Raw genomic sequence first — 26015 nt, 5'->3', positions numbered from 1 at the left:
CCACTTCACAACAGTCACAAGAGACTTGAAAAGAGCCGAGTAGGAGAGAAAAAGCTCAACTACGCATTCTCTGAAAAGAACATCCAATAACTGCACTGCAGTTTAAAAGTCAGTCTGAATCAGAAGAAAAACCATGAGGTCTGGAAATCATTAAATAAAATTAAATTAACTGAAACCACCAGTTTATTTATGTGGCAATCAGATTATTAAAGTAGGTGACAGAATCCCAAATATAAAATAAATGAAAACATTAAGCCAGTCAAAGATACTTGAGTCTGAACGTTAAAGCTGTTTCAGCTGGGCGGTGATAGTGCATACCTTTAATCCCAGCACTCAGGGGGCAAAGGCAGGTGGATCTTTGTGAGTTGGAGTCCAGCCTGCTGTATAAAGAGAGTTCCACAACAGCCAGACAGGGCTACTCAGAGAAGCCCTGTCTCGAAACAACCCCCCCCCCCAAAAAAGAAAAGGTTGTTTCATAGTAGTCGGTCTAACTATCTTCTCTTCTCACCTCCTCTCTCCTTTCTTCCTTTCTTTTTCTCCTTTCCCCCTCTCTTTTTTCCTGGCAGGTCCTTGCTACGGCCCAGGCTGGCCTTGAACTCCAGACCCTCCCTGCTTCAACCTTCCGCCGTGTGCCGAAATGACAGACATGACAGACCCACCGCACCTAGGCACTCTGATTCCTTAAAACCAACAGTCACAACAAAACTTCTTTCCAACCCAAGGTTAGAATTTGGGCATTCGCACTCCCACAGACTTGCCTGTGCATATAATCGCAGTTCACAGACCACCCACCTCACAGCTCATTAAAAATTAAATAAACGCCAACCAGTACTCAACCCAATTTCACTCTCAAATATGCTGTGAAATTTGGGGACTGGAGTTCAGACATGTCTCATGCACTGCCTGCCCATCCTTTGGAAAAGAGAGTCTCTCTATAAATAGTAACTGTCAGGTGATCTATACACTCCCCTCTGCTTTGGAAACTATGTCCTTGTATCTCCCTCCACTCAGAAAGAAATATCTTCCAAAGGGCAAAGCAGGATAACTTATGTGCAGACTAGTGATTGAGGATCTGCCAAGTAACCTTTCCTTACCACCCTACCTGCCAAAGAGATCTTTGCTACATGCAGCTAGGCATCCTATTTCTTCAACAGTCTGGCAGCCTTGTCTGAGGGGAGAAAAAAAAAAAAAGTACAAGGGCTCTCTCTGGTGGTGACTGCTGGAAGTGACTGCTGGAGACAAGAAGTTACAAGTTTAATGGCAGCATTTAATTCCTGTCATCTGGAGCTAGACACCCTGCTAGCTGATCTGCTTCAAATTTCACTTGGATGAAATAGAAATATTTCCCAAACATGAAAGAAACTTTTGTAAAAGCTCCGAAACTAACTGGCTCAAAGCATAAAACATCTTTAAGATCTATAGGCGCTTCAGTAGGTGTGTTGGTGCATGTGTGGAACAGCACAGGAGTCTGAGGCCAGCCTGGGCAGCATAGCACAAAGCCAGTCTCAAAAACAAAAACTGGAAGTGGACAGTAGCTCACACAGAGACATACAACTTGTAGACAGAATAAATGACTCTGTAGTGTTTGTCACCTTCCCACCTCTAGGTTCAAGGTGTATGGCAAATGAAGGGAACAAAGATTCTAAGAGCCATAAGTCAGGATGACTGTTATGACAGTGTCTTCCCGACATGACAGGAACATTACACTCATGAGTTCACGGCAGTTGTGGCTGCCTGTATGCAGCCTGTGCAAGATCAAGCCAGCATGAACGGAGGAGGGGCTGAGGGCGGCTGGCAAAAAAAAAAAAAAGAGTCTATTTCCTTCCTTCAGGGGTGTTAAGCCTCTCCTCTCATAGGCTGTCCAAGCTCTAGAGGCTGGTCCTGTAACCCTGTGCATATCTGGAGCACCAACTAGACTCAGTGAGTTGTTGTTTTGTTTTGTTTTGTTTTGCTTTTAACAGAGAGAATATTAAGTTTGGAGGGGACAGGTGAAGTGGTTTCCTGAGAGAAGATGGAGGGTTGAGTGGGAAGTGGATATGATTTAAAAACTTTGTATGCGCTTATGAAATTCTTAAACACTAGATAAATAAAATTCAACTTAAAAATAAAAATAAGTAAATAAAAGCAATTTTTGAAAAGAAAAAATGGCAGGTCCTTTGTAAAATGTTATTAAAAGACATTTTTCAAAAGTAACCTGAGGAACACCTCAGTGAATATGATTCAATACAATAAAATATGATGGCAGGATCACACTGCAGAAGAGTTTAGCAAGTGAACATTTTTGGACTGACAATGTCTTTGGAGTTGGCAGTCTGCTGTAGAGATGCAGTGTCACTTTTCCTAAATGGACCACAGTGGCCTTGTCTTGTTTACTGAACAGATCATGATATCCTGCTGTGTGTACTATCTACTCTTGTCATTACCCAGGCTTTCAAACTTGAGGGTGTGGTTTGGATTCACTTTGGTTAGCCCTGTGCCTCCCAGCGTGGGACCTTCATAGGGGATACTTATCAATGTCTTGGTGAAAGACTTGGTCTTTCCAAAGACTGAGTCCATCCTGAAGCTGCTCAGAGCTCAAGTAATAAGAAGTAATAAAACCTCAGCATTTACCAAAGTAGATTGTCACAAGTAACAATACACTCCTGTCGCTCAGGAAACCTCAGGGCTTTGGGAAGTTCTATGATAGGGACTGAGGATGTATGTCATACTCCATCACAAGCTTCAAGAATCAAAGGGACTATGCCACTAAGGACTTCTGAGAAGCACAAGACAGAGCACAAGCCGACTCAAAGAGCTGTAAGAGTGTGACTCTACCTCATGGAGCAAGCCACCATAGGATTCATAAGAAAGCTCAAGATTTGTAAGACAATAATAGTAGCAGGGCTACCACCCGTATGCACAGTTCAAAGGAGAACTGAGAATCAAATCTGCTTCAACTTTTCAAAGTAAAATGAGTTGTGGAGACTCTCAATTTTCGGGGCACTGGAAGTATCTAAGAAAGGTATTACACTGAAGACGTGGGCTATTTTTATGAAAAGAATGACTTAGAAAACTAAGCAAAAAATAGAGATGAGAACCATGAGCCACACAGAACCCTGGGCAGAAGAAATGGCAGACATATGTCAGACTGCTTTTCAAAAGTACTATGGACCAGCCAGCCATCAGTAGATGTGATGACATAATGGGATGAAACTCAGTTGTCATATTGGAGAAGGCATGTGTAGCTGCAAATGAGGAAACTGTTGTAGCCAGAGGCAAACCATGACACATATTTTCCAAGGATGGCCACAACACATTTCCCATCCCATATGTTCTTCCCATCCCATTGCATACGCTCTTTTTATCCCATATGCTCCTCCCATGCCATCCCATCTGCTCTTCCTACCCAATATGTGACTGAGTTCCCCCAACAGATTTCTCTACCCAACCCCAGTGAGTGGCCTATGTGATTGCTCTGACAAGCAGAAGACAGAAGTGAAGCTCTGCCAGTTCCAGGCACAGCCTTGGCTGCCTGTCAGCTTTCTCTTCTTGACTCCTGGAAATACTTGCACTTGGGAGGCTCATGCATGGAACACAATCTGTCCTAAGCCACCTACCATGTGAGTATGGACACTTCCCTAACCCACAACACTGCATAAGGCATATACCACAGGGAGCACCCAAGAGAATGAGACCACATGTAGAGAGAGCGGAACTGGCCCACAGGCAACAAGGGCACCATAGTTGTGAGAAGGCAAGGGAGTCGTCTTACTGAGTCATTGGTGGCAGGTAGCAACCTGCTAGTTGATTTCTTTCTAAGTTCTTGACCAAAAACCAAAGAAAGGAAGAGAGAGTGAGAGAGAGAGCAATCCGGTCAGAGTGGTACATTATAATCCCAGCCCTCAAGAGTTAAAGCAGGAGAACAGAGAGTTCAAGGCCAGCTTAGGCTGCCATAATGAATTCTAGGATGCGTTGGGCTTATAAGTCTTTCTCAAAAATAGCATAGCTTGCCTGCCAATGGTGGTGCATACTTTTAATCCCAGCACTCAGGAAGCAGAGGCAGGCAGATCTCTGTGAGTTCAAGGCTACAAATCATGTTTCAGGACAACATACCTTAAATAAATAAAAGAAAAAAAAAGGGTTACTTTAAACCAGTAAAGTTTGAGTGACACCGTTTCTCAGCCATAGAAAATCAGAAGATTGCCTGATTCACACCATGAATTACAATAATGGTTTGTTCATATCTTCTGTTATGATCACTTATTTCAACAGCAAAACTCATTATTTATTCAAAATAAAAAATATCATAGAGGCTAGAGAAATGTCTCATTGGGCAAAACTAATAGCAATGCAAGGATGAGGGCCTGATATCAAATCCCCAGGACCTATGCTAAAGTCAGGCATGACTCTGAGTGCCTGTAACCCTAGAATTGGAAGGCAGAGAAAGGCATCGCCCCAAAGCGTACTGGCCAGCCTAGCAAAAGCCATGATTCAGTTCAATGGGAAGACACCTGACACATAACACATAACACATACATACACATACAGACATACACACACACACACACACACACACACACACACACACACACACACACGCAAATATCACAGCAAAAATATGAAGTTTAAGATAAAATATAAGAAAATAACTCTCAGATTCCAGATGATGAAGATGTTTCTTTTGGGGGATGTGGTACAGGCCACAGCATGTACAGGACAGAGGACAACTATGGGCATGGATTCCTTCCTTCTACCATCTGGATCTGGGGACTGAACTCAGGTAGCCATGCTTGACAGCAGGCACTGAAAAAGGGAGAATGAGAGATCTCTACAATTCATATAACTGATAAAAGATTAATTTACAAAGTATCTTATTTTAACCACTGAGAATCTACTAGTAGGAAAAGTTCTATAGAAGGTAAAAATGTGAAGCAAACACTTCCTGGTGTGGAATCGGGGATAATGAGCACATACAAAACAACACTTGGTCTCTTCAGTCACCAGCATTAATTCCAAATAACATCACAGTGAGAGAGCTCTTCATGCACACCAGGTGGGCAAATGTGTAAATCAATCCTTATTAGATATTTTCTACAGTGGAATGAAAATTAGCATATATACAGTGGAAAAGAATTTGTCATTACCAGTAAGTTAAATGTGTCCAAATCCTCTAAATGCAGTGAACTCCTACATAACGCTGGGGACCCTGAAATGACATTGGCTATGCAGAACTGCCCAGGGCAGATCAAGACAGCACTGTTATAAGGGCACAATGGTGGAAGCAACCAAATCTCTACTAACGGGGAACAGATTGAGGAATGTTGATGACAAAGTACAAACAGTCATGAGAATTCAACAAACTGTAATTTTATTCATTACAGATTCATATCAATATAAATAAAGCTTTAAAAAAAACTACAAGAAACAGACTGTGTAAGAGAACGCAAACTCTGGTAAGAAATTTTATATAAAAGTCAAGGGCAGAGAAATACTTCAGAAACAAAGACAATCGGTTGTTTAGGGACTGGGGAGAAGGCTCAGAGTTTAAGGGCACTGGTTGCTCTTGCAGAGGACCAGGTTCAATTCCCAGCATTCGCATGATAGCTCATAACCATCTGTAACTCCAGTCCTGGGGATCTAACGCTTTCTTCTGGCCTATGTGGGCACCAGACACGCATGTGATACAAAGGCAAAACTCCCCTACACATAAAATAAGTGCTTAACAAATGGTAATGAATTGTTTAAAGATAATAAGGGTAAGTAATTCAAGAAAAAATAATAAACCAGAAGCAGTGGCATAATCAGTACCTACACCCAAACCCTGGTGAGCTCTCAGGAGGTGATGAACACTGGGCAAAGGGCTCCCCTCTACTGTCAATACACACATTGTTCAGATACAGTCAGTCCCCTCCTGCATGAGATATCCCTCACACTAAGAACATTCAAAAGAGCATAGCTCCCTCTGCTGTGTAACTTTTACGAGTGTTCATTTTAAAACTGCAAATCATATAGTTCAGAATTGTAAAGTCATATGGAATTCCACATGTGTATATTAAAAGCATTAAGAGCAGGAAAGAAAGTCTATTGCCATGCACAAAACTTAAGTCCAAAGGGATCAAAAACTTCAACATAAATAGAGAGCCACACTGAACCTATTAGAAGACAAAGTGGGAAATACCCTTGAAAGAATTGGTACAGACCACCACTTCCTAAACATTACACCAGTAGCACAGACACTGAGATCAACAATTGATAAATGGGACCTCCTGAAACTGAGAAGCTTCTGTAAGGCAAAGGACACAGCAAGACAAAATGACAGAAGCCCACAGAATGGGAAAAGATAGTCACCAATGCCACATCTGACAGTGGGCTGATCACCAAATTATACAAAGAACTCAAGAAGCTAGTCTCCAAAACACCAAACAATCCAATTAAAAAGTGGGGTACAGAACTAAATAGACAATTCTCAATAGAGGAATTTAAAATGGCTGAAAGACACATAAGAAAGTGTTCAACATCCTTAGCCATCAGAGAAATGCAAATCAAAACAACTCTGAGATACTATCTTACTCCTGTTAGAATGGCTAAAATCAAAAACACCAATGACAGTTTATGTTGGAGAGGATGTGGAGAAAGGGGAATACTTCTCCACTGCTGGTGGGAGTGCCAACTTGTACAGCCACTTTGGAAATCAATATGGCAACTCCTCAAGAAAATGGGAATCAGTCTACCACAAGATCCAGCAATTCCACTCTTAGGCATACACCCAAAAGAAGCACATTCATACAAGGACATCTGTTCAACGATGTTCATAGCAGCACTATTTGTAATAGCCAGAAACTGGAAGCAGCCTAGATGCCCCTCAACTGAAGAATGGATAGAGAAAATGTGGTGCACTTACACTATGGAGTACTACTCAGCAGAAAAAACAATGGAATCTTGAAATTTGCAGGAAAATGGACGGAACTAGAAGAAACCATTCTGAGCGAGGTAACCCAATCACAAAAAGACAAACATGTTATGTACTCACTCATATGTGGATTTTAGACATAGAGTAAAGGATTACCAGCCTACGATCCACACTGTCAGAGAAGCTAGTAAACAAGGAGGACCCTAAGAGAAACATATATGGCCCCATGGAGAAGGGGAAAGGGTCAAGATCTCCTGAGCAAAATGGGAGCAGGGGAAAAGGGGGAGGGAGCTACAAGAATGAGAAGGGGAGAAGTGGAGGGGTGCAGAGGACATGAGAGAGCAGAGAGGTTGAGTCAGGGGAAGAATAGAAGATAACAAGAATGGAAATACTATGATAGAGGGAGACATGTTAGGTTTACAGAGAAATCAGGCACTAGGGAAATGTCTGGAGTTCTACAAAGATGACACCACCAATAATCTAACCAACAGAGGAGAGGCTACCTTAAATGCCCTCCCCTGATAATGAGATTGATGACTAACTTATATGCTACCGGAGAGCCCTCATTAAGCAACTGATGGAAGTAGAAGTAGACACCCACAACTAATCACTGAAGTGAACTGGAATCCAGTTGCAGAGAAGGATGAGTGATGAGCAAAGGGGTCCAGACCAGGCTGGTGAAAATCACAGAAACAGCTGACCTGAACATCGGGGAGCTCTTGGTTCCCAGACTGATAGCTGGGAAGCCAGCATGGGACTGATCCAGACCCCAGGAACATGGATTTCAGTGAGGAAACCTCAGAAATCTATGGGACCTCCTGTAGTAGTTCAATATTTATCCCTAGCATAGGTGTGGACTTTGGGAGCCCATTCCACATAGAGGAATACTCCCCGAGCCAAGACACATGGGCATGGGCCTAGGCCCTATCCCAAAGGATATGATAGATTCTGATGACACCCTATGGAAGGCCTCACCAGTGAGGGGGAGCAGAAAGGATATGTGATAGATAGGGTTTTAGTTGTGGGGTGGGGGGTGGGTGGTAGGGGAGGAGGTGAGGGAGAGGAAACTGGGATTGTCATGTAAAACAATCTTGTTTCTAATTCAAATAAAAAAACTGCAAAAAGAGAGAGAGAGAGAGAGAAAGAGAGAGAGAGAGAGAGAGAGAGAGAGAGAGAGAGAGAGAGAGAGAGAGCAGGAAAGAGATCAGCCTGGCTGACTAGCCCACAAAGCAACCCTGGTCTCTTTGTTACCCCTATGTCACCAAATAATGGCTGAAAATGTCCTTTAACACAATGTAAACAACTACTATCCTCAGAAGACTTATCTGAAAAAAATTAAATTTAGTATTTAGTCAAAAGCACTATAGGACATCTAAGTCACAAGGAAAACACACTTTCTAAATCTTTGAGGGCTAGCAAGATGGTTCAGTGGACAAGGGCAGTTGCTGCTCTTCAACAATACCAGAGGTCAGCTCCCAGCAGCTACATTAAGCAACTTACAACCACCAATTTCAAGGAATTCAACCCCCTCTTCTGGTCTCTGCAACCACACACACACACACACACACACACACACACACACACACACACACCACAAATAAAAATAAAACCTTTTAATAAACTTTTGTAAAGTTGACTGGTAAAGTAACAGATTTCTCACAATATCTTAAAATCTCTTCCACAGAATATACTAAAATTCTTTCTTTGTTATCAACAGAAATTTCCAGCATTAACAGCTTCAGCCTCAGGAACTTAACTAAAGCTTTTATACTAACAAAAGTCAACATCAACAAAACCCTGCTAGATATTAATTATCATGAGCTCTGGTTTCTCCAAAGCTATGTTTCCCAGAATTCCATGAGTTAGACAAATCTTTAACAATTCTAAGGGTTTAACTGTGCTCTATAAAGTCCCTCCACATATGTAGTAGTATGGGTGTGTGTGTGTGTGTGTGTGTGTGTGTGTGTGTGTGTGTGTGTGTGTGTGTGTGTCTAGCATATGGTATATAGATAGTATCATACCGCCTAAATACTAAAATATTGTTAATAATTATATTTCACGAAACAGAAGGTGTCAGGAACATAGAGCCATGTACAGTAGCACCAAAAAACATGAATTTCAAATCAAATGAAACATGTTCAAGATTGAAATAACTTAAAACTGCAGAACAATAGAGACATCAAACAGAAAGATCTGTACTCTGTTTATGACTTGGAATATTCAATTTTGTTGAGAAGTTAAATCCCAGTCTGATATACTGAATTCCATCAGAAATTCCATTCAAAAACCCCAGGAGGAACCGTTTTAGGAATAAACACACTGATTCTAGAACAAATGAGGAAAGACAAAGGACCTAGAATAACAATTTGGAAAAGAACAAAGATGGAGAACTGGCAAGCTCATCTCCAGAACTGTCACAAGGACACAGTGGTCAGGCCAGTGCTGCACAGGAGACACACAGGCAGGGCCTACAGCAATGAAACCATCTGACAATTAAGGGGTCACCATGAGACTGGCTTCCCCCAAGAAGAATACAAATGTACCAAAAGTCAAAGGATGGGAACAAAAGTAACCCTGCTCACCATCCCTCTTAGTAACTGCCATTAGTATGGGAGAGCTTCCTGTCACCACCACTCGGGATTCATCAGTGTTCCTGTCCCCAAAGAGATAAACTCTTGGTAGGGCATCTAGTGAAGGAGCTCTGGATTGTTCTTGTGGACACGGAGCAGAGGTCAAGAAGAATAGTGATTCTGATTGGGAGGATGGATGATTGTACTTGCACAGTGAAGGCAGAAGGAATATCTATAGCACCCCCGATGTCTGCATTGCACCCCTTGGTACCTCCTTGTCCTACGCAACTGTGAATGGGCCAGTATGGAAGACTAGTCTGAGAAGTACAAGATGACTGTGGGTCCAGACCCTCAGGAATGACATTCTGGGTCACTGCCAGGTACAACACTCTAAGTTTGTAAGATGATGGCAGAGGACCAGAGAACCCTACAAGGTGATGACAGGGGATGAAAGATCCCTACAACGTGATGACAGAGAAGAGAGCCCTGCAAAGTGATGACAGAGGACAGAGAACCTTGCAAGGTTATGACAGAGGATGAGAGAATTCACAGTGGAAACAAAGGATGGAGATAAGCAGCAGCTGACCAACTGTGGGGATAGGAGCTGTCTTCCTAGTAATTTCCATCTTGTTGGCCTCCTTAGGGAAGATGTCCCACAAACATATATGGAGAAGTGGTTCTATGCAGTACACAAAAACAGTCTGTGCTGACCACAGAGGTATCAGATCATCTCTCTCTTCAAGACAACAGCCCCCAGCTGCTGTATCATCCCCGCTTTCCCCAGGTGCTTCTAGCCCATCATGGAGCACATGGGATAACAGAACCTTCCTTCCGAAGACACAGGGCTTCAGCAGCAGTCTTTGCTCGGGAACTCTCCATGAGCCTAGGCAAGGGGTCCTGGGTTTCTGCAGCTTTCCTTCTCAGATGAGACTTGCAATCTAAAGTGCAGGCTTAGTTTATTAACTCCTGCTCCCTTTCCATGGATCCTTCTGGGTGCTCCCTATCTATAGCACTAAAGACAGCTGTCTTAGGGTTTATATTGCTGTGAAGAAACACGATGATGGCAACTCCTAAAGGAAAACATTTAATTAGGGTGGCTCACTTACAGTTTCAGATCAGTCCATTATCATCATGATGGGGTCATAGCAGGCAGGCAGATGTGGTGCTGGTGGAGTAGCTGAGAGTCCTACATCTTACAGCTGAGACACTGGGTGGTATCCTGAGCATAGAAAACCTCAAACCTGCCCCCACAGTGACACAGTTCCTCCAACAAGACCATATCCATTCTAACAAAGCCATGCCTCCTAAAGTGCCATTCCCTATGAGATTATGGAGACCTATTACATTCAAATTACCACAATTACCACCTCCTTCTCTACTCCAAAGTCCCAAAGAATCCTGTATTTGCACTCATTCAGACATAATGTCTTCATGTGAATGCAAGAAATAGAAGTACATGCTACATATGAGACACAAGTGGATAAACCTTAGAGTCTAGCAACTATGGCCTGTGGATCAAATTCCATCATTTGCTTTGTAAATGAAGTCTTACTGGCACACTCTTTATATACTGCTTATAGCTGCTTTTGACAGGAAGCAGGAGAGTCAGGCTGTGCCAGAAGCTGCATGACCCACTATCTACTTCCAGCCATGCATTAAACAAGGCTGCTGACCCCTGGTCTAGTGGAAAGACAGATGTAACAGTGTTTACTCAGAAGTCACACAAACAGTATGAGGACAAGGAACAGACAGACCTACCTTGTTCCCACTGCACTGCTAAAAAGAAACACATTCAGTTTGAATAAGTTGCAGGAGAACCATTAAATACCACTGCTAAGTGTGGGCCAAGATGAAATGCCAGCATTCCTAGTTTGTAGATGAGGCCACAGAGGGTCACAGAGTACAGCAATTTGCTTACAACTGCATGGGTGGAAACCTAAATAGCTGGGATTGGAGCCAGTCCTGCCGTACTCCAAACCCTCTGTTACAATCTTCCTGTCACTGACTTCACATTAATACTCCACTAGGACTCACATGATGTGGGAAGGCTACAGCCACCATTACTAGGAAAGGAGGTGGGGTGAGAAGTGCTTGCTTACAATAAGGACAGGAACTCACTCCTCATTGACTAACCTTCAGACTTTTTTCTCAATGGACACTAGGCATTCTGTTGGATGGCAGGACACCCAGATAAAAAGCAGGTTCTCCTGCATCCTCATTTCCCACCACTCCCTGTGTAATGGCACCCAATGTCTTTCCTGGCTTCCTCAATGGGCAGCCACCTGCTGCTGGAAAAGATTCGGCTGAGTGTCGCTGTGAAAACAGACTTCTCTGAGGCACTCTGCAGGGATGACCTTTCCGCAGCCCTGAAGCCATGTCCTACTGGAGGCTTCAAAAGAGATCCGGGGTTCATCCACTTCTTTATTTCCTGAAAGAGATACCCACTTTCTGAGCTCAGCATCACCATGGATACAGTGGGCGTGGCAAATGCTTTCGAAAGGATAAGAAGAAACGGAGAGGGTAAAGCATATATGTAGGGGTGTAATTAACAAAGAGAAACCCACCCCCCATACAAAATTCTAACAAAATACTACAGAACTGCCAGCAAGATAGCTCAGCAAGTAAAAGCACTTGCCACCAAGACAGATGACCTGAGGTTGATCCCAAGGCCCCACACGGTGGAAGGACAGAACCAACTCTAGTAAGTTGTCCTGGGACCTCCTCACACACACTGTGATATACCCCTGCCACTGCATGAACAAATAAAACTAAAACTTAAAAAATAGCTCAGAACCTAACTTTAAAATGTTTCCAAGTTTTATGTGCACACACACACACACACACACACACACACACACACACAAAACTGTCTCTCATATCAGAACATATGCATAAGCATATCAAGCAGATGATAAAAGGCTGGCGTGAGTGGCATAAATATGCTTATGTCAACTGTTTCCTGAGGCTCACATTACACATCTGCCTGGCATCCCCCATTCCCAGTTCACAAGCTTGCCAACTCCACATGGTGTGTCTGTTCCACTTTCAACAACTTCAGTAAACCTCATTGTACAACCTGTATCTCAGAGCAAATTCCCACTGTTCTCTGTTAATTCTAAACTACAGCTTCCTGAGAAAGGCTAACTAACCCACATGTCTTTACCCCTTTGTCTCCGTGTCAATTACATCTGAGGTGTACTTCTATGTGCTCTTCCTCCAGATCAAGAGAGCTCTCTGCTATCTAAAAGGGGCGAGTACCTGTGAATCACACTGCTCCCAGGAGACTTCTGAATTCCAGCTCCATTCTCTACTAAAGCTGATGGAAAAAACAAGCAGTAAGAATTCATGGAGAAACATAGCAAAGGGTCAAAGAAAATAGCAATTTCAAGGACAAACAGGTGGCAGTCAAATGGATAAACAAATACAGAGGGAATAGATAAAGAAACCTGACAGAGCATGGAACCGAGTCAGGACAGAGAAACAACTCATAGGTTTGAAATTAGCAAGAATTAATCACCAACACACCCTAGACAAGACATTACAGAACTGTGTCGACAGACAGCATTCAACAGGTTTGACTCAGAACAGCATATTTCAACATCCCATTGACATGCCCACCAACATCTGGGCAGCTTCCACATTGGAAGATGGTAGTGATGAGCTATAATCTCAGAATCCGGCTAATTTAACTGTTCCATGTATAACAATCAATCCAGCGTTCATTTGGCTGTGCCTCGAGGCTTAAAGGAAACTCCAAGGACCCCTCCTGACTCTGAACATTGCACAACAGTCTGAGTCATTGCTTTGCTTTTAGGCAGTCTACACACAATTTCCTCGTCTAGAAAGCTGCCCCAATTTTACATTCTCTGCAGCCATTGCTTGTTCCATCAATGTATGCTCTTGCAATTATAAACACCAGAACCAATCCTGGCAAAGTTAACTAAAAGGGAATCTGAAAATATCAAACACGTCACAAACCAGAAGAGAGCTAGAGAACAGTAGGAAAGGGGATGAGTCCAAGAGAAAAGTGGAAGGCCAGATGGTACACACAGCCAGAACTACATATGAGACTGGGCCCTAGGAATAGGCTCATTCCAAAGCCAGCACTGGCACGATGTCTCTGTATGCGTCCATCAATGTGCCTATCTATAGACTATCACTTCTTTCACAAGAAGATCCAAGCTGTCCTTCCCGGGATTTGCATGAAGATTTAGCCCTGGGTGGGGATACCTAAGGAGCCAGAAACAGGCCATGTGCCTGCACTCTCCTTACTACGAGGAAGAGGGTGGGTTTTCACTCTGGATGGCACTCCTTCCCAACAAGACCTGCACAAACAGGAGCTCCCACGAACAGAAAAGTTTATAATGACTCACAACAAAAAATGCTTAAACTTCCATATAAATGTAAGCATATGTCTGTTTACATTTTTCACCATTACTGACCTTTGTGAAGTATGTAACTGGGAAGGTAGAGAGACCTTGGATGTTCACCCGCTTCTCAAGGCTCCAGACTCCTTGAGACACTAATCAGGAACAAAGGTATCACAGATACCCAGTAAATACTGAAGATGTTTATGAAGAACTGAGAGCTATTATGGAGAGTTAACTGGTTTTAAAAAGACTAAGGTTGTAGAACTAGCCTCAAGAAGAAAATGTTAAACACTAATAAAAATTCTAAGTAAGATGGCTAATCATGTAAAGGCCTCCAAGCCTGACTACCTGAATTCAATATCAGGCACCCACATGGTAGAAGGAGAGAACTCCTGCAAGTTGTTCTCTGACCTACATATACACAGTGACTTGTATACACACACACACACACACACACACACACACACACACACACACACACACACATCTCTTTTAAAGATTCTATATGAAAATGGAAATTTCCTCCACAATAAAAAAGACAGAATGTCCTATCTCAGACAAAGTTTAGCCTAGCTTGTGAGGGAGCGAGAACAAGAAGCACTTCCATCGCACTAGCATTCTCTGCCAGACCGCAGTTCTTCTGCTTTGCAGTCTATTCCATCACTGTCATAACTAACGGTTTTGGACCACAGGCTCCATCCCTGCTCAATGTCCTTGCCTTGGCTGCTTTCTTATGAAGTAAAAGTCTACTCTAGGGGCTGGAGAGAAGGCTCAGTGGTTTAGAGCACTTGTTGCTCCTGCGGAGGACTCAGGTTCCAGTCTCAGCACATACATGTTGGCTCATAACCATCTATAACTCCAGTTCCAGGGGATCTGACATCCCAGTGCACATACATAAATGTAGGCAAAACACTCATACATACAAAATAAATGACTCTAAAAAACAGGCCTATTCCATAGCTATAATTTTAATAAATTCCACCAAACTCACCCCTTTGACTTCCTAAGACTAGCCATGTTTGTCAACTCCCAGTTGTCAGATTAAAGCTTACAGACGAGTGTGTTTCTGAGTGGCTGCTTTGCTCTTACCTCATAGTTACCAGAGATACCCTCTACCCTCCATCCCTTATTATCCAGATCCTACTCCATCCATAGGGTCCCTCCATCTCCTCTCTCTACCAATGAGGTCCCCAAGCACTCACTCTATACTAACAAAGTCACAGACACAGTTCCAACCTAAGCTAAGTAGATAACATTATCATAAGTGGGCTGATATATTATAAGAAAATGGTAGTGTGTGACCATTGGAGTGTGTGCCTTCAAGAGCATTTTAAATTCCTAATTGTCCAGTCTTAATATAAGTCTCACACTATGCTGCCCAAGCTGGTCTTGAGCACCAGGATCCAAGTGGTCCTCCTGCCCTTCAAGTAGCTGGAACTATAAGCACACCACCACGCCTGGCTGGCCTTAGTATCATGTTTTAAGACATGATACATATATATATTGTATCAACAGAATCAAATATTCTCTGATTATACTCATTCTCTTTTTAAAATTAGTGTTGCCGAAACTGAAAGCAGGCCATATGTAGCAATAAAGACACCTTTAACAAAGACTATCAGTTGTGAGTTTGTACTGGTTTCTTTAAAAAAAGAGAAAAAGAAAAACAGAGAAAAGCCTTCTTTATACTCTCTTTATGCCCCCAAATTCAACTGACCAACTAGATATTGGATATTACATGCTTAAGAAATGAAATAAGTCCGTGAGCCTCCAGGTTCCCATACTTTCATGGTCTTAGTACCTTGGCACTTAAACCTAGTGCCTGAAAATTGATCCTTATGGACTTGATGAAATGAGTAGTGAAAGAAAAATAAAATCACATATATACATTTTGTGTTTTCCTATTTTAAAAAATGTCCACTAGAGGGAGTAAATAGTTCATCCATTTGAAGGGGTAGTAACTAAAACGGGTCCCTTCAAAAGATTTACAAGGTATTGGTACAAGAATGTTTTACAAGGTCACAGTTTCATTACTTCTCAAAATACTCTATCTTTCCTTCCCCAACCTGACAGCATTCCATTTTATAGATGATCTGTAGTTGCTCATCCAACCATGGGACATTTAGGGTGTTTCTAGCCAGTTACTGGCAATTATTAATAGCGCCTCTATAAACACTCACATATTTTCCATTCATACACTAAATTTTCATTGCTATAGGGAAATATCCAATAAAAATGCTCAGTGAGATCATCTATATTTATTAACTCTATCTGAAACTGTCAAAGTGACTGCCAGCCTAGGGTTCCTCTGCATCTCAGTTCAGTAGTACTTGGCAGTGTTGGTATTTCTATTGTAGCCATTGTAACACTTAGTAGCATCCTGTTGTTGCTTTACTTTGCATCTCCATTCTTGTTGTTGCTCTATTGCTGCTGAGCTCATGTGTTCTTGGTACCAGTCCACTGTCACAAATATGACTCGAAGATATTTCTGCCTGTTATTTGTCTTCTTGTCCTCTTTTATTGTTAGTTTTGTTTTGTTTTGTTTTTAATGTATTAAGTGTTTTGCCGGCAGGCATGTATATGTACCATGTCTGTACCTGGAGATCAGAAGAGGGCTTTAGATCCCTGGAACTAGAGTTACAGTTATAAGCTACTTTGTACATACTAGGGATGTTACCTGAGTCCTCTGCAAGAGGAACAAGAGCTCTTAACTGCTGAGCCTACTCGGCAGCCCTTTCCATGCTCTAAACACCATCTCGCTGCAATCTGTTTTTCATTTTGATAGTCCAATCTGTCGAGTCTTTTTTCTTTTTCTTTTTTTTTTTTTTTTTGTGGCTGGTGCCTTTGGTATCCCATCTTAACATCTCTTTACCTAACTTCAAGATATAAAGATTTTCTCCTGGACTTTTGTCTATGATCTCACATTTAAATCTATGATCTACTTTGAATTAATTTTTGTACAGTTTCTAAGGTTTAGGTTGAAATTCATTGGGAATTATTTTCTGCTTATATATAGCTGGATATCCAAAGGTTGGGAAATCCTTTGCTATGGATGGAAATGTGGCTCAGCTATAGAGTACCTGCCTAACACGTACAAAGCTCTGGGTCAACATCTAGCACTGCCAAAATCATTTCCTATCAACCGACTGTATTTGTATACATCTGCCTCTCAACTTCTATTGTGCCCCACTGTTTTATGTGTCTGTGCCTCTTCCAATTTAACATCACCCTCATACAAAATGCTGCAGACCAGAAGCGTTTTAGAATTCAGAGTTTTCTAAATCACAGAATATTTACATAGACTTTCATTGGTAAAACATCCCGAATGTAAACAAAAAAAAAATTTTGATATATAACTCATTTCCAACTTGAGCCTGGGTCCTGATATGCTGCAGATGCACATATGAACTCACAGATACTGTGGCACCATGCGCAGGGTCTGAGCAGGTCCTAGCCTTAGGGTCCCAACTCGGAGAAAGGAAGTGGACATTGGTTCTCACCCCTAATCAAGGGTACCTTGTGGTAAATGTCCACATCATAAAATGTTGTCAGCAAATCAAATGGCGAAAGGCAGCCTTGCAGCTCCAGGCTCAGCCAGAGATGTTAAGGAATTCTAACACAATCCCACACATGTACTCTGAGCTGTTTCAAGACCAGACTTCTGCCCCTGATAATTCCAACCTTAGTGCTGCTCAGCAAAGCTAAGCCTGGAGGTACTGTTTCCCCTTCAGGTACTCTAGAAGTACTAAGTTACTACACCCATCCTCCCAGGCAAGCAGAAGACATGGAAACTTTTCCTTACTGGAAAATTACCACAACAAAAGCCTGTTCTGTGGTGCTCTGATGGAGCCTGACAAATTGCAATTGGTTTTATTTTAACAGCTCATTCAGTTGGGCACTTAGCACATTACAGACAGAGTCATCGCCTCAGTGGCCACAGTAAATTCTCTCACTTCAGGAAGTTCCCAGATGCTGAGCAGATGTATTCAGGCTCCCTAAAGCCCTCCTGCAGTATTTACACACTGCCATTACCTGTAGAGGTGCCGGTTGTCTTCAAAATCCTCCTGACCCCATTTTCCTTTGATGTCTTCAATCACGTGATTCTTCAGGAATTTTTTTAGCAGCTGGACTGTTTGCTTGCGAGTTACCTCGGGCCCAAAGTTTTGACTGTTCCTCAGAAGCTCATGTAGCCAGTCCACAGCCTCAGCTGCTGTGAAGCAGTGCTCATAAGTTTTGAAACGACAGCGATGTTTCCGTAAAGGCATCCTGGTACGAAAGAGCTCCACTGTTTCGTTCCACTAGGCAAAGGACACAAAAGTATTTAGTTATCGACTAGTGTTTTTTAGAGGTGACTACATCCCAAATATTTAAATCAAGGAATACCAGTTTTCCATTTAATAAACTGCTTCAGGACTAGAGCCTGCTTAGCATACACAAGACCCTAAGTTAAATGATAAACAGATTGATCCACAAATTGGTAGGTTGGTAGGTAGGCAAGCGGGTAACTAGGCAGACAAAATCAAATTTTAAAATTAAAAAGCACTGGAATAACAGATGGAGATTTAGTACTTTATTTGCAGCCTTCAAACTCTAAAAGACCTAGAGAATGAATGATGAGAGGTAATGATTACAAAACGGTGTATATGTAATTAATACCATAGAAGTATACACTTAGGAACAGTTAAAATAGTCTAAGTTATGGTCACTTTGTTACACTTGAAGCAAAAATAGAACTTATTTACAGAAGAGAAACAAAGCAAAACGCAGTTCCTAAAGGGTAGTTCATCCTTTATTCATTCAAGGAATAGTTATTAAAGACACTGCTAACAAGTCGGGCTAGTAGTGAAAACCTGAATTTCTGTGAATGAAAACCCTGGTAGTAGTACTGGTTAAAACTAAGCTCATAGCTGGGCTTGGTACTGCACACTTCTATATAACACCACCACCCCCCAACACCTCGTACCCCCCAACCCCCCACCCCCCCGCACTGAGGAGGCTGAGGCAGGAGGACTTTGAGTTCAAAGCCACCCTGGAATTAATGCAAAGTCCCAGAACCAGCTCAGACTATATAGTGAAACAATGCCAAACCTGATCCCCCAAAATCTAGCCCATTATATATAATCCATTCCTAGACATCCCGTGTTTAATATGACTTCATTCAGCAAACGCTTCTAGACTGTTCATAGTGTGAGCGGAATTGCATGGGGAAAGAATAAAGACATGGATGGTAACAATGATACCTGCCTAATGTTAAAGACCTAGGACAGGAGAGAAAAAACTTTACAAAGCAGTATCAGGCTTTTGCTTATTTGCCAAAGAAAGTCATTTGAAAACATCACTAGTCATATTTCAAATCACACATCTATTCTTTTACTACAGTCAACTTTTCTCATGCCTTTGCTTGCCTGAGAGGGTGTTGGTTTTGAGGCTCTTCTGGAAGAACACAGTTTAGTTAGGCATGGCATCTTCAAATGTCACAGGGACACAGAAGCCTGAATAGAGAGAGTTCAGGCTCTGAAGCCCTGTCTAACTTCACAGCCTGCTCTGCCAATGGCCAGCAGGCCAGCCACACACTCGCTGCTAGCCAACCCTGTGTATCTCCCTGCTACAGAGCAACAAAGACCAGAGACATACAAAAGAAAAATAAAAAGCCTATCGAAGTGCCAGCTCTGAAGCAGGTAGGCACTTAATAAATCTCCCCCATATATTGCCATTACCTTTACTATCAGAGTGGGTGTAGCCATTAAAACTGAGCAAGTATATACAACAGTCCCCTGCATTCCTGCATTGAGTCTCCAGGATTCAGTCCAGTCTCTGCCAATAAGCAGAATGTACTGGGGCACAGTTAACACATTTCTGTATGATATAGCAATTCTAGAAAACTAAATTATAACAAACTAAAACTCAAAAAAGTTGAGATTCTGATATACAAAATCATAGAAACTAGCTACAGCGCTTGCACATACCCATAGTCTCCTAATTTGCCTTAAGGCAAGATGAATGTGGTGAGTTCAAGGCCAGCCTGAGCTACAAAACAAGACTCCCCTCCTACCCATCCCCATAAAAAGAAAAAAAAAAAAATCAAAAAAAGGCCATGGAGGTAGGTATTGCCCACAATCAGCCTGCTAAGAAACAGGTAGCATGCACAGGTTCAGTGCACTCCAGTCAAATCAAAGAAACACATGGCTTCTTGCTTACACTTGGTTTATGAGCCTTAAAAAAAAAAAAAAAAAAAAAACCAAGCCTGTGTCAGATAAGTGCATATTGACTCACTCTAATTCACTGCTGGTGGTGCTCATGGCACAGTGATTCTGGCCTTGACTAGGAGATGTTGGGCTGCTTCAATAGAACAGAATCAGTCTCTGACTAAGGGGGAAAAACATGTACTGGGTGAGAGCAGGGTTCTAATCCCAGATCTTTCATTCAGTTTGCATAAGGTTTGGCATGTGTTCAGAAAAAAAAAAAAAAAAAAAAAAAAAAAAAAATTCAGTTTCTTCTGCTCCCAAATGCCACTGATAGAATCATATGAGCCACTATGTCCCTTTAAGACAAAAAAAAAAAAAAAAGAAAAAGAAAAAAAAAAAAACAGATCTCTCTAGATGTCATTTTTTTAAAATAACTTCAAGACGACTGAGCCTTTTTCTCCTTGTTTATGAGTGAAATTGCATCAGTGACAGGAAATCAGGAAGTGAATAGGTCTAGAATAAGGAAGCCATTTATCCAGCTCCTGCTGGGAGCTTTATGAACATGGCAACGACCTAGTTAACATCCCAGCCATCAGCTGACAGAAGCAACCCTGCATGGATACTGCAAACATCAGAGTGGTCACTACATAAAAACAGTCACAGCTTTCCACAGCCTATGCCAGAGACATCAAGAACACCACAGCAATCCTCCTGGCATGCCTCAGAATTAATCCCACCCCTCATGAGGCTCTTGCCTACTCTTTGCTTCTAGAATGTGAATTCGTGAATAAATGGCTACTGTTTTTGCTCCTCACACAGCAGGAATATGTCAACCTTTCTCCCCACTGTGCCTTTGTATAGTGTAAACTTCATAATAACTGTCACTGCTCTATTAGTGACATGATCCTGGGATAGAGTGGAGCCTAAAAATGAAGTGGACTAAAGTCTCACGCAATAGCCATCTTTATTTAGTGCATCAGACAATTTATATTCTGAGGGTATTCTAAGGGTTAGGAAAAGTTGACTTGAGTTCAAGCTGTATACAGTCACAAGGGCAAGGTCACATGAGTTCAGGCTGTATATAGTTACTGAGGACAACTCAAGCTTGGAAACATCATTCTAGATAATCATGGGGAAGATGATGGGTAATCTAAAGTAAACCTACTCCTATCACACCTGGGAGGGGCATGAAAGCACGCTCCAAGAAAAACCCATGTTATGGAAAAACAAAGATTACAAGACATTTGCCTTGTGTCCTTGGAGTTATCTCACAAAAATTCTCCTCACACAGCTTCATTCATGGACCGTGTTCCCACAGTAGCTACCTTCCAAAAGGTTAGCAATGTGTTCCAAACTACACAGTGGAAGTCTTCTGTGAGCCATTTTTACATGTGTTTTTTAAAAAAAAAAAAAAAAAAAAGCAGCTGTTTCAGTGAGGATGAATAAGTAGCTGACTAGCTCCAGTACTGTCATGAACTGGTCCTGTCATTTCATTTTTAACCATAAAATTTTAGCTAATCAGTGCCTTAGAAAATGAAGCTGTTACATGTTATTAGAAAGTACAGCCAACCAGGAAAAAGGATATTCACCCTTTCTTGTTTAGGTGCTAAACAACTCTCTGGGCACTTCCTGAAGTTGAGAGTGAAGTTAAGAAAAAGAGAGCTGGGTCAAGGATAAGGGAAGGAAATGCCAGCCTCAAAGGACAAGAGAGAATGAGTTACAAAACATTTATTTATGCAATAAAAGCTTCAAATCGTGGCTGGTTTATATTTGGAAAATATCTACAGGTTTTACTTTTAATAACCACTGTAATTTCTTGTAACAGCAACCCCCACATTTAGGTAGAAAAAAAAGTATTTAACATTAAGTTTCTCAAATAAATAATAAAATTGGAAGCTGAATTGATTATCGGTAAAACTGAAGGGTCTTTATTAATTATCCATATACTTTTCTTTTTAATTAACTGATAAACCTAAAATGGGCTTGAATGTCATGGGAGGTAGGGATCAAAAGCATCCAAAGACAGTATTTTTCTTTACAGATTCCTTTGGTAACACAATAATGCCACAGAGAATCCAGCATTATCTATATAGTAAACCTCTACACCCATTAAGAGATGCGTCCCATACACACAACTATCTTAGATAGTATCCCACTGCTGTGAAGAGATACCAAGATCATGGCAATTCTCACAAAAGAAAGCATTAGCTGGGCGGTGGTGGTGCACTCCTTAAATCCCAGCATTCAGGAGGCAGACGCAGGTGGATCTCTGTGGGTTTGAGACCAGCCAGGTAAGGAAACCCAAATTTAATGTTTTCTTTTCTTTTTCTTTTTCTTTCTTTCTTTCTTTCTTTCTCTTTCTTTTCTTTTCTTTTCTTTCTTTTTTCCCCAGCCTATTGGGGCCATTCTTTTACAAGCCACCCCATCAACATTTAAAGCAGGTCCAATTATTATATTTATTTTTTATCATATGGCAGGATAAGGACTTATCATACCAAGGTCCAATTTGTTTACAAGTATTGTGAATAAATTGTGTAGAGGATGAAACATGTTCTTTTTTACTACCCTAGAGGAAGATATAACAGTCAACCATTATCCAAAGTTTTAGTTACCCACAGTAACCAGTAATCTGAACAACAGAAAATTCCGAAACTTCACTGTGCCTGTTTTCAATTGCATGCAGCTCTGAGTGGCAGATTGAAATTGCTTCATCACACCAAAGAGGTGAATGATCTCAGTGTCCAGTGTATCCACACTGCATATGCCACTCACACACTGGCCACTTAGTCATGGTTAGGTTATCAGGCCAACTGATGAGGTATCACAGTGCATGTGTTCAAGTAATCTCTATTTTATGACCAATAGCTCCCAAGTATTATAGTGAACTTTATTAGAGTATTTAGCTGCTCCGTTTTGAAGTTATTGCTGTTAATTCCTCATTGTATTAATTTATAAACTATCATAGACATAGAAGGAAAAACACATATTATGTTTACTATATATAGGGTCTATCACTATCATAGTTTTAGGTGTTGCTATGAAGAGACACCATGACCATGACAATGACGACTCATGTAAAAAGCATTTAAATGGGGGCTTGTTTATCATTTCAGGAGTTTAGTCCATCATCATTATGAGGGGGAGCATGGCAGCAGGCAGGCAGGTGCTGGCGAAATAGCCAAGAGTAACATCCTGATCCACAGACTGAAAGACAGACTCTGGGCTTAGCATGGGCTTTTCAAACCTCAAAGCCCAATCCCAGTGGCCCACTTCCTCCAACAAGGCCACACTTCCAAGTCCTTGCAATCTTTTTGAACAGTTCCATTCCTGGTGAATAAGTATCCAAATATACGAGCCTATGAGGGCCATTCTTATTCAAACCACTGCTGTGGGGTTCTTGAAACACCCTCACTGATAAGACAGGGCTGCTCTAAGAGTTTGTGAAAGTCACTGAAAGGAACAACTTCTATCTTCCTGACCTCAGGCAGTTTAAATGCTGGAACCACTTCTGTAGAATCAGTTATGGAAACACCATTTCTAAGACTATCTTCCCCCCTCCCCCGTTATTACTGTTCATACCTCTTAGGAACTAGCTCTAAAGAAAACCTAAATGTATTATTTTAGGCTTACTAAAATAAATGGATCACTCTGGGTGTCCAGTAGATTGTACAGTGATTCCTTCCAATCCTCTTCACAGGCATCTTAGTAATGTGATGTTTTTCAGCCAAATGAAACAATACTGCACTCCCTAAAGTCTTAGGAGAAACTTCACAGGTGACAAGTGATCTTTTCTGTGAAGAAGATTCACAATCTATTATTATTATTCTCCAAGTGATCCATAAGTCTACAAAAAAAAAAAAACCCTAAAGAACAAGAAGACCGAAATCAGACTTCTCATCCAGAAGGTGTTTTGACTCCACAAAACACTAGAAATAAAGGAAACTACATCTCTAGAATATGAGTCTAATACAAGAGAGTTTGGATCCTCGTTCCCACCTTTCCCAGAATATTTCTTAAAGAGAGCATTGAGATTTGATTGCAAGGTACATGCACCTGAGAGTGGCACGCAGACTAAACTCAAAGGCCTCACCTGTGTCTATTCCGTTGTGCAAATCCTTGGAGGCAGAGGTCAGTAAAATTACTTCCTCCAAGATCAGCTTCCTCCAGATCAGCTAAGTCTCTGAATATCAAAATGTGTTTCCATGAGAAAAGGCCTCACCCTGGCGTATCTGCAGGGCTTGGAGACCAACTATCAGAGAGCTAAGGTGGGTGCTGACAAAAACTGAAACGCAGGGGGCAGGAACCTTTAGAGGAGCAATCCACCGGAGTACTGTGCACCGTTACAAAGAACACTCGTCAAGTGTCAACAGTGTCACTCAGGAAGGAGACACGCCCTTGTGTGGATCACCGCAACCCCCAAGTGCTACACGGGTAGGGTGGTCCTAGGGCTCCACCTAAGGTCAATCTTATCCCAGACTCTAGAAAGACAAAGGGGAACCCGATCGCCTGGTGTTCGCTTCCCGTTAAGGCCGAAAGCCCATAACATAGTCACCGCCCACAGATGAAGTTCATCCCACCTGGTGGGGCTGGTCCAGGCCTCCTCTGCCGGCTGCGGAGCAGGGTGAGGAGCCGCGACCCCAGCAGACGCTCGCCCACCGGCACCGGCAGACCCCAGCGGATGCGCACCGTCCGTGTCACGGCGGTGCTGGCGGCAAGGGGTCCGCCCGGCCCGCACTCTCACTCACCAACTTGGTGGCCCGGTACGGCCCGGGACCCACGATACGGTGCTCCATTCCCAAACCCACAGCAGTCGCCCGGCAACGCCGGCGCCGACTCGGAGCTCGCCGCGCCGCAGTTTGAATCACAAGCCTGGATGTTCCGGACGCTGATTGGAAAGTGCGAGGGCACGTGACAGGAACTGCCTGAGTGGGCGGGGCCGTGCGCGTCCTGAATTTATCTGCTCCGGGTTTCGCCTTCCCGGAGCTGGGCGGAAAAGATGCTTCTTCCTCGCCAGCGGGCGCTCGGACACTCGCGGACATGACTGATCGCTCAGGGTGTCGCCGGCTACCCCGACTTTCCCCGACGCGTGCCCACTCGGCACAGCAGCTCAGCAGCAGAGCCTAGTGAATCAAGTCAACCTGGAACCTGGTAGATAATCATTGTCAGCACCCAGGGCAGAGAATCTGGAGGTTAGCTAAGAGAGGAAGGACGTGGGTGGTGAAAGGAAGCAAGTTGACAGCTGTCCAAGTGGAGGAACTTTTAAAAGCCAGATAAAAGCAGTCCGCCATGAGGTGTCGTAGAGACTATCAGAGCGATAGCCCTCGTCGTCTTTTGTTCTGTTCTTTTGATAAAGTACAATAATCTTTTCCCTCCTTGAACTTTTTCCTATTTTGCAACTGACTGAAATTGTTTTTATTCCTTTGTTTATGGAGCTGATGAGTCTGTTTTGTGTGCACTGGATCACCTTCCCACCTCCAGCCCTTAGGAATTGTTGGTCCGACTTGCAGCTGTTCAAAGAGACAAATGACTTCACCAGTCTGTATACGATATCCCTTTAACTCAGTGATTCCAGGTCAGAATCTGTGTCTGGACACCTCAGTGAAGACCAGGACTAGAGACTGCTGAGCAACCACCTTGGTCGTGGAAACTGTTTTTTGCAATCCACAGTTGTTAATTCAGACGCTCGAAACTGGTGAAAAGTGCTGAGATTAAGAAGCACTGAGCATGGGATATTTATATGAACACCCCTTTCAGGGAACATGATAGAAGAGGGTGCAAAAAGAATGTAGGAGCTGAGGGATTGGGAGGAGTTCTGTGAAATGCTGTCTTCTGGACATGATATGGATGTTGCACTCAGGAACTCACAGCAAGTTTTATTACCTGTACAAAACCTGCACACGATGGAACCTGTCAACATTCCAGCAGGCCAGGGAGGGCCACTAGTGAGGAGGTTATTGGAAGTTAATGGGTGCTGAAAGATATCATCTATTTTCTTATAGTA

General features: G+C 42.4%; 1 protein-coding gene across 3 annotated transcripts in view; it reads right to left on the bottom strand.

The window, feature by feature from the left end:
- Window positions 1-24912, bottom strand: part of Depdc1b (DEP domain containing 1B) — a 57444-nt gene extending 32532 nt beyond the window's left edge. The window contains exons 1-2 of one of the 3 annotated variants that reach the window (XM_027401501.2): window positions 24760-24912; window positions 17862-18127 (exon numbers count right to left, since the gene is read on the bottom strand). In XM_027401501.2, the coding sequence (XP_027257302.1) occupies window positions 17862-18127; window positions 24760-24807 (314 nt within the window). In that variant the 5' untranslated portion in view covers window positions 24808-24912. Of the gene's footprint in view, window positions 1-17861; window positions 18128-23644; window positions 23787-24591; window positions 24732-24759 lie in introns of those variants that run through there. The other 2 variants (XM_035440561.1, XM_035440562.1) reach the window with 2 other exon arrangements.
- Window positions 24913-26015: the final 1103 nt, after the last annotated feature.

This window comes from Cricetulus griseus, chromosome 2, assembly GCF_003668045.3.
Source record: "Cricetulus griseus strain 17A/GY chromosome 2, alternate assembly CriGri-PICRH-1.0, whole genome shotgun sequence".
Taxonomy (NCBI): Eukaryota; Metazoa; Chordata; class Mammalia; order Rodentia; family Cricetidae; genus Cricetulus; species Cricetulus griseus.
The sequence above is the reverse complement of the archived record's forward strand: the minus strand, read 5'-3'. Positions and strand labels throughout refer to the sequence as shown.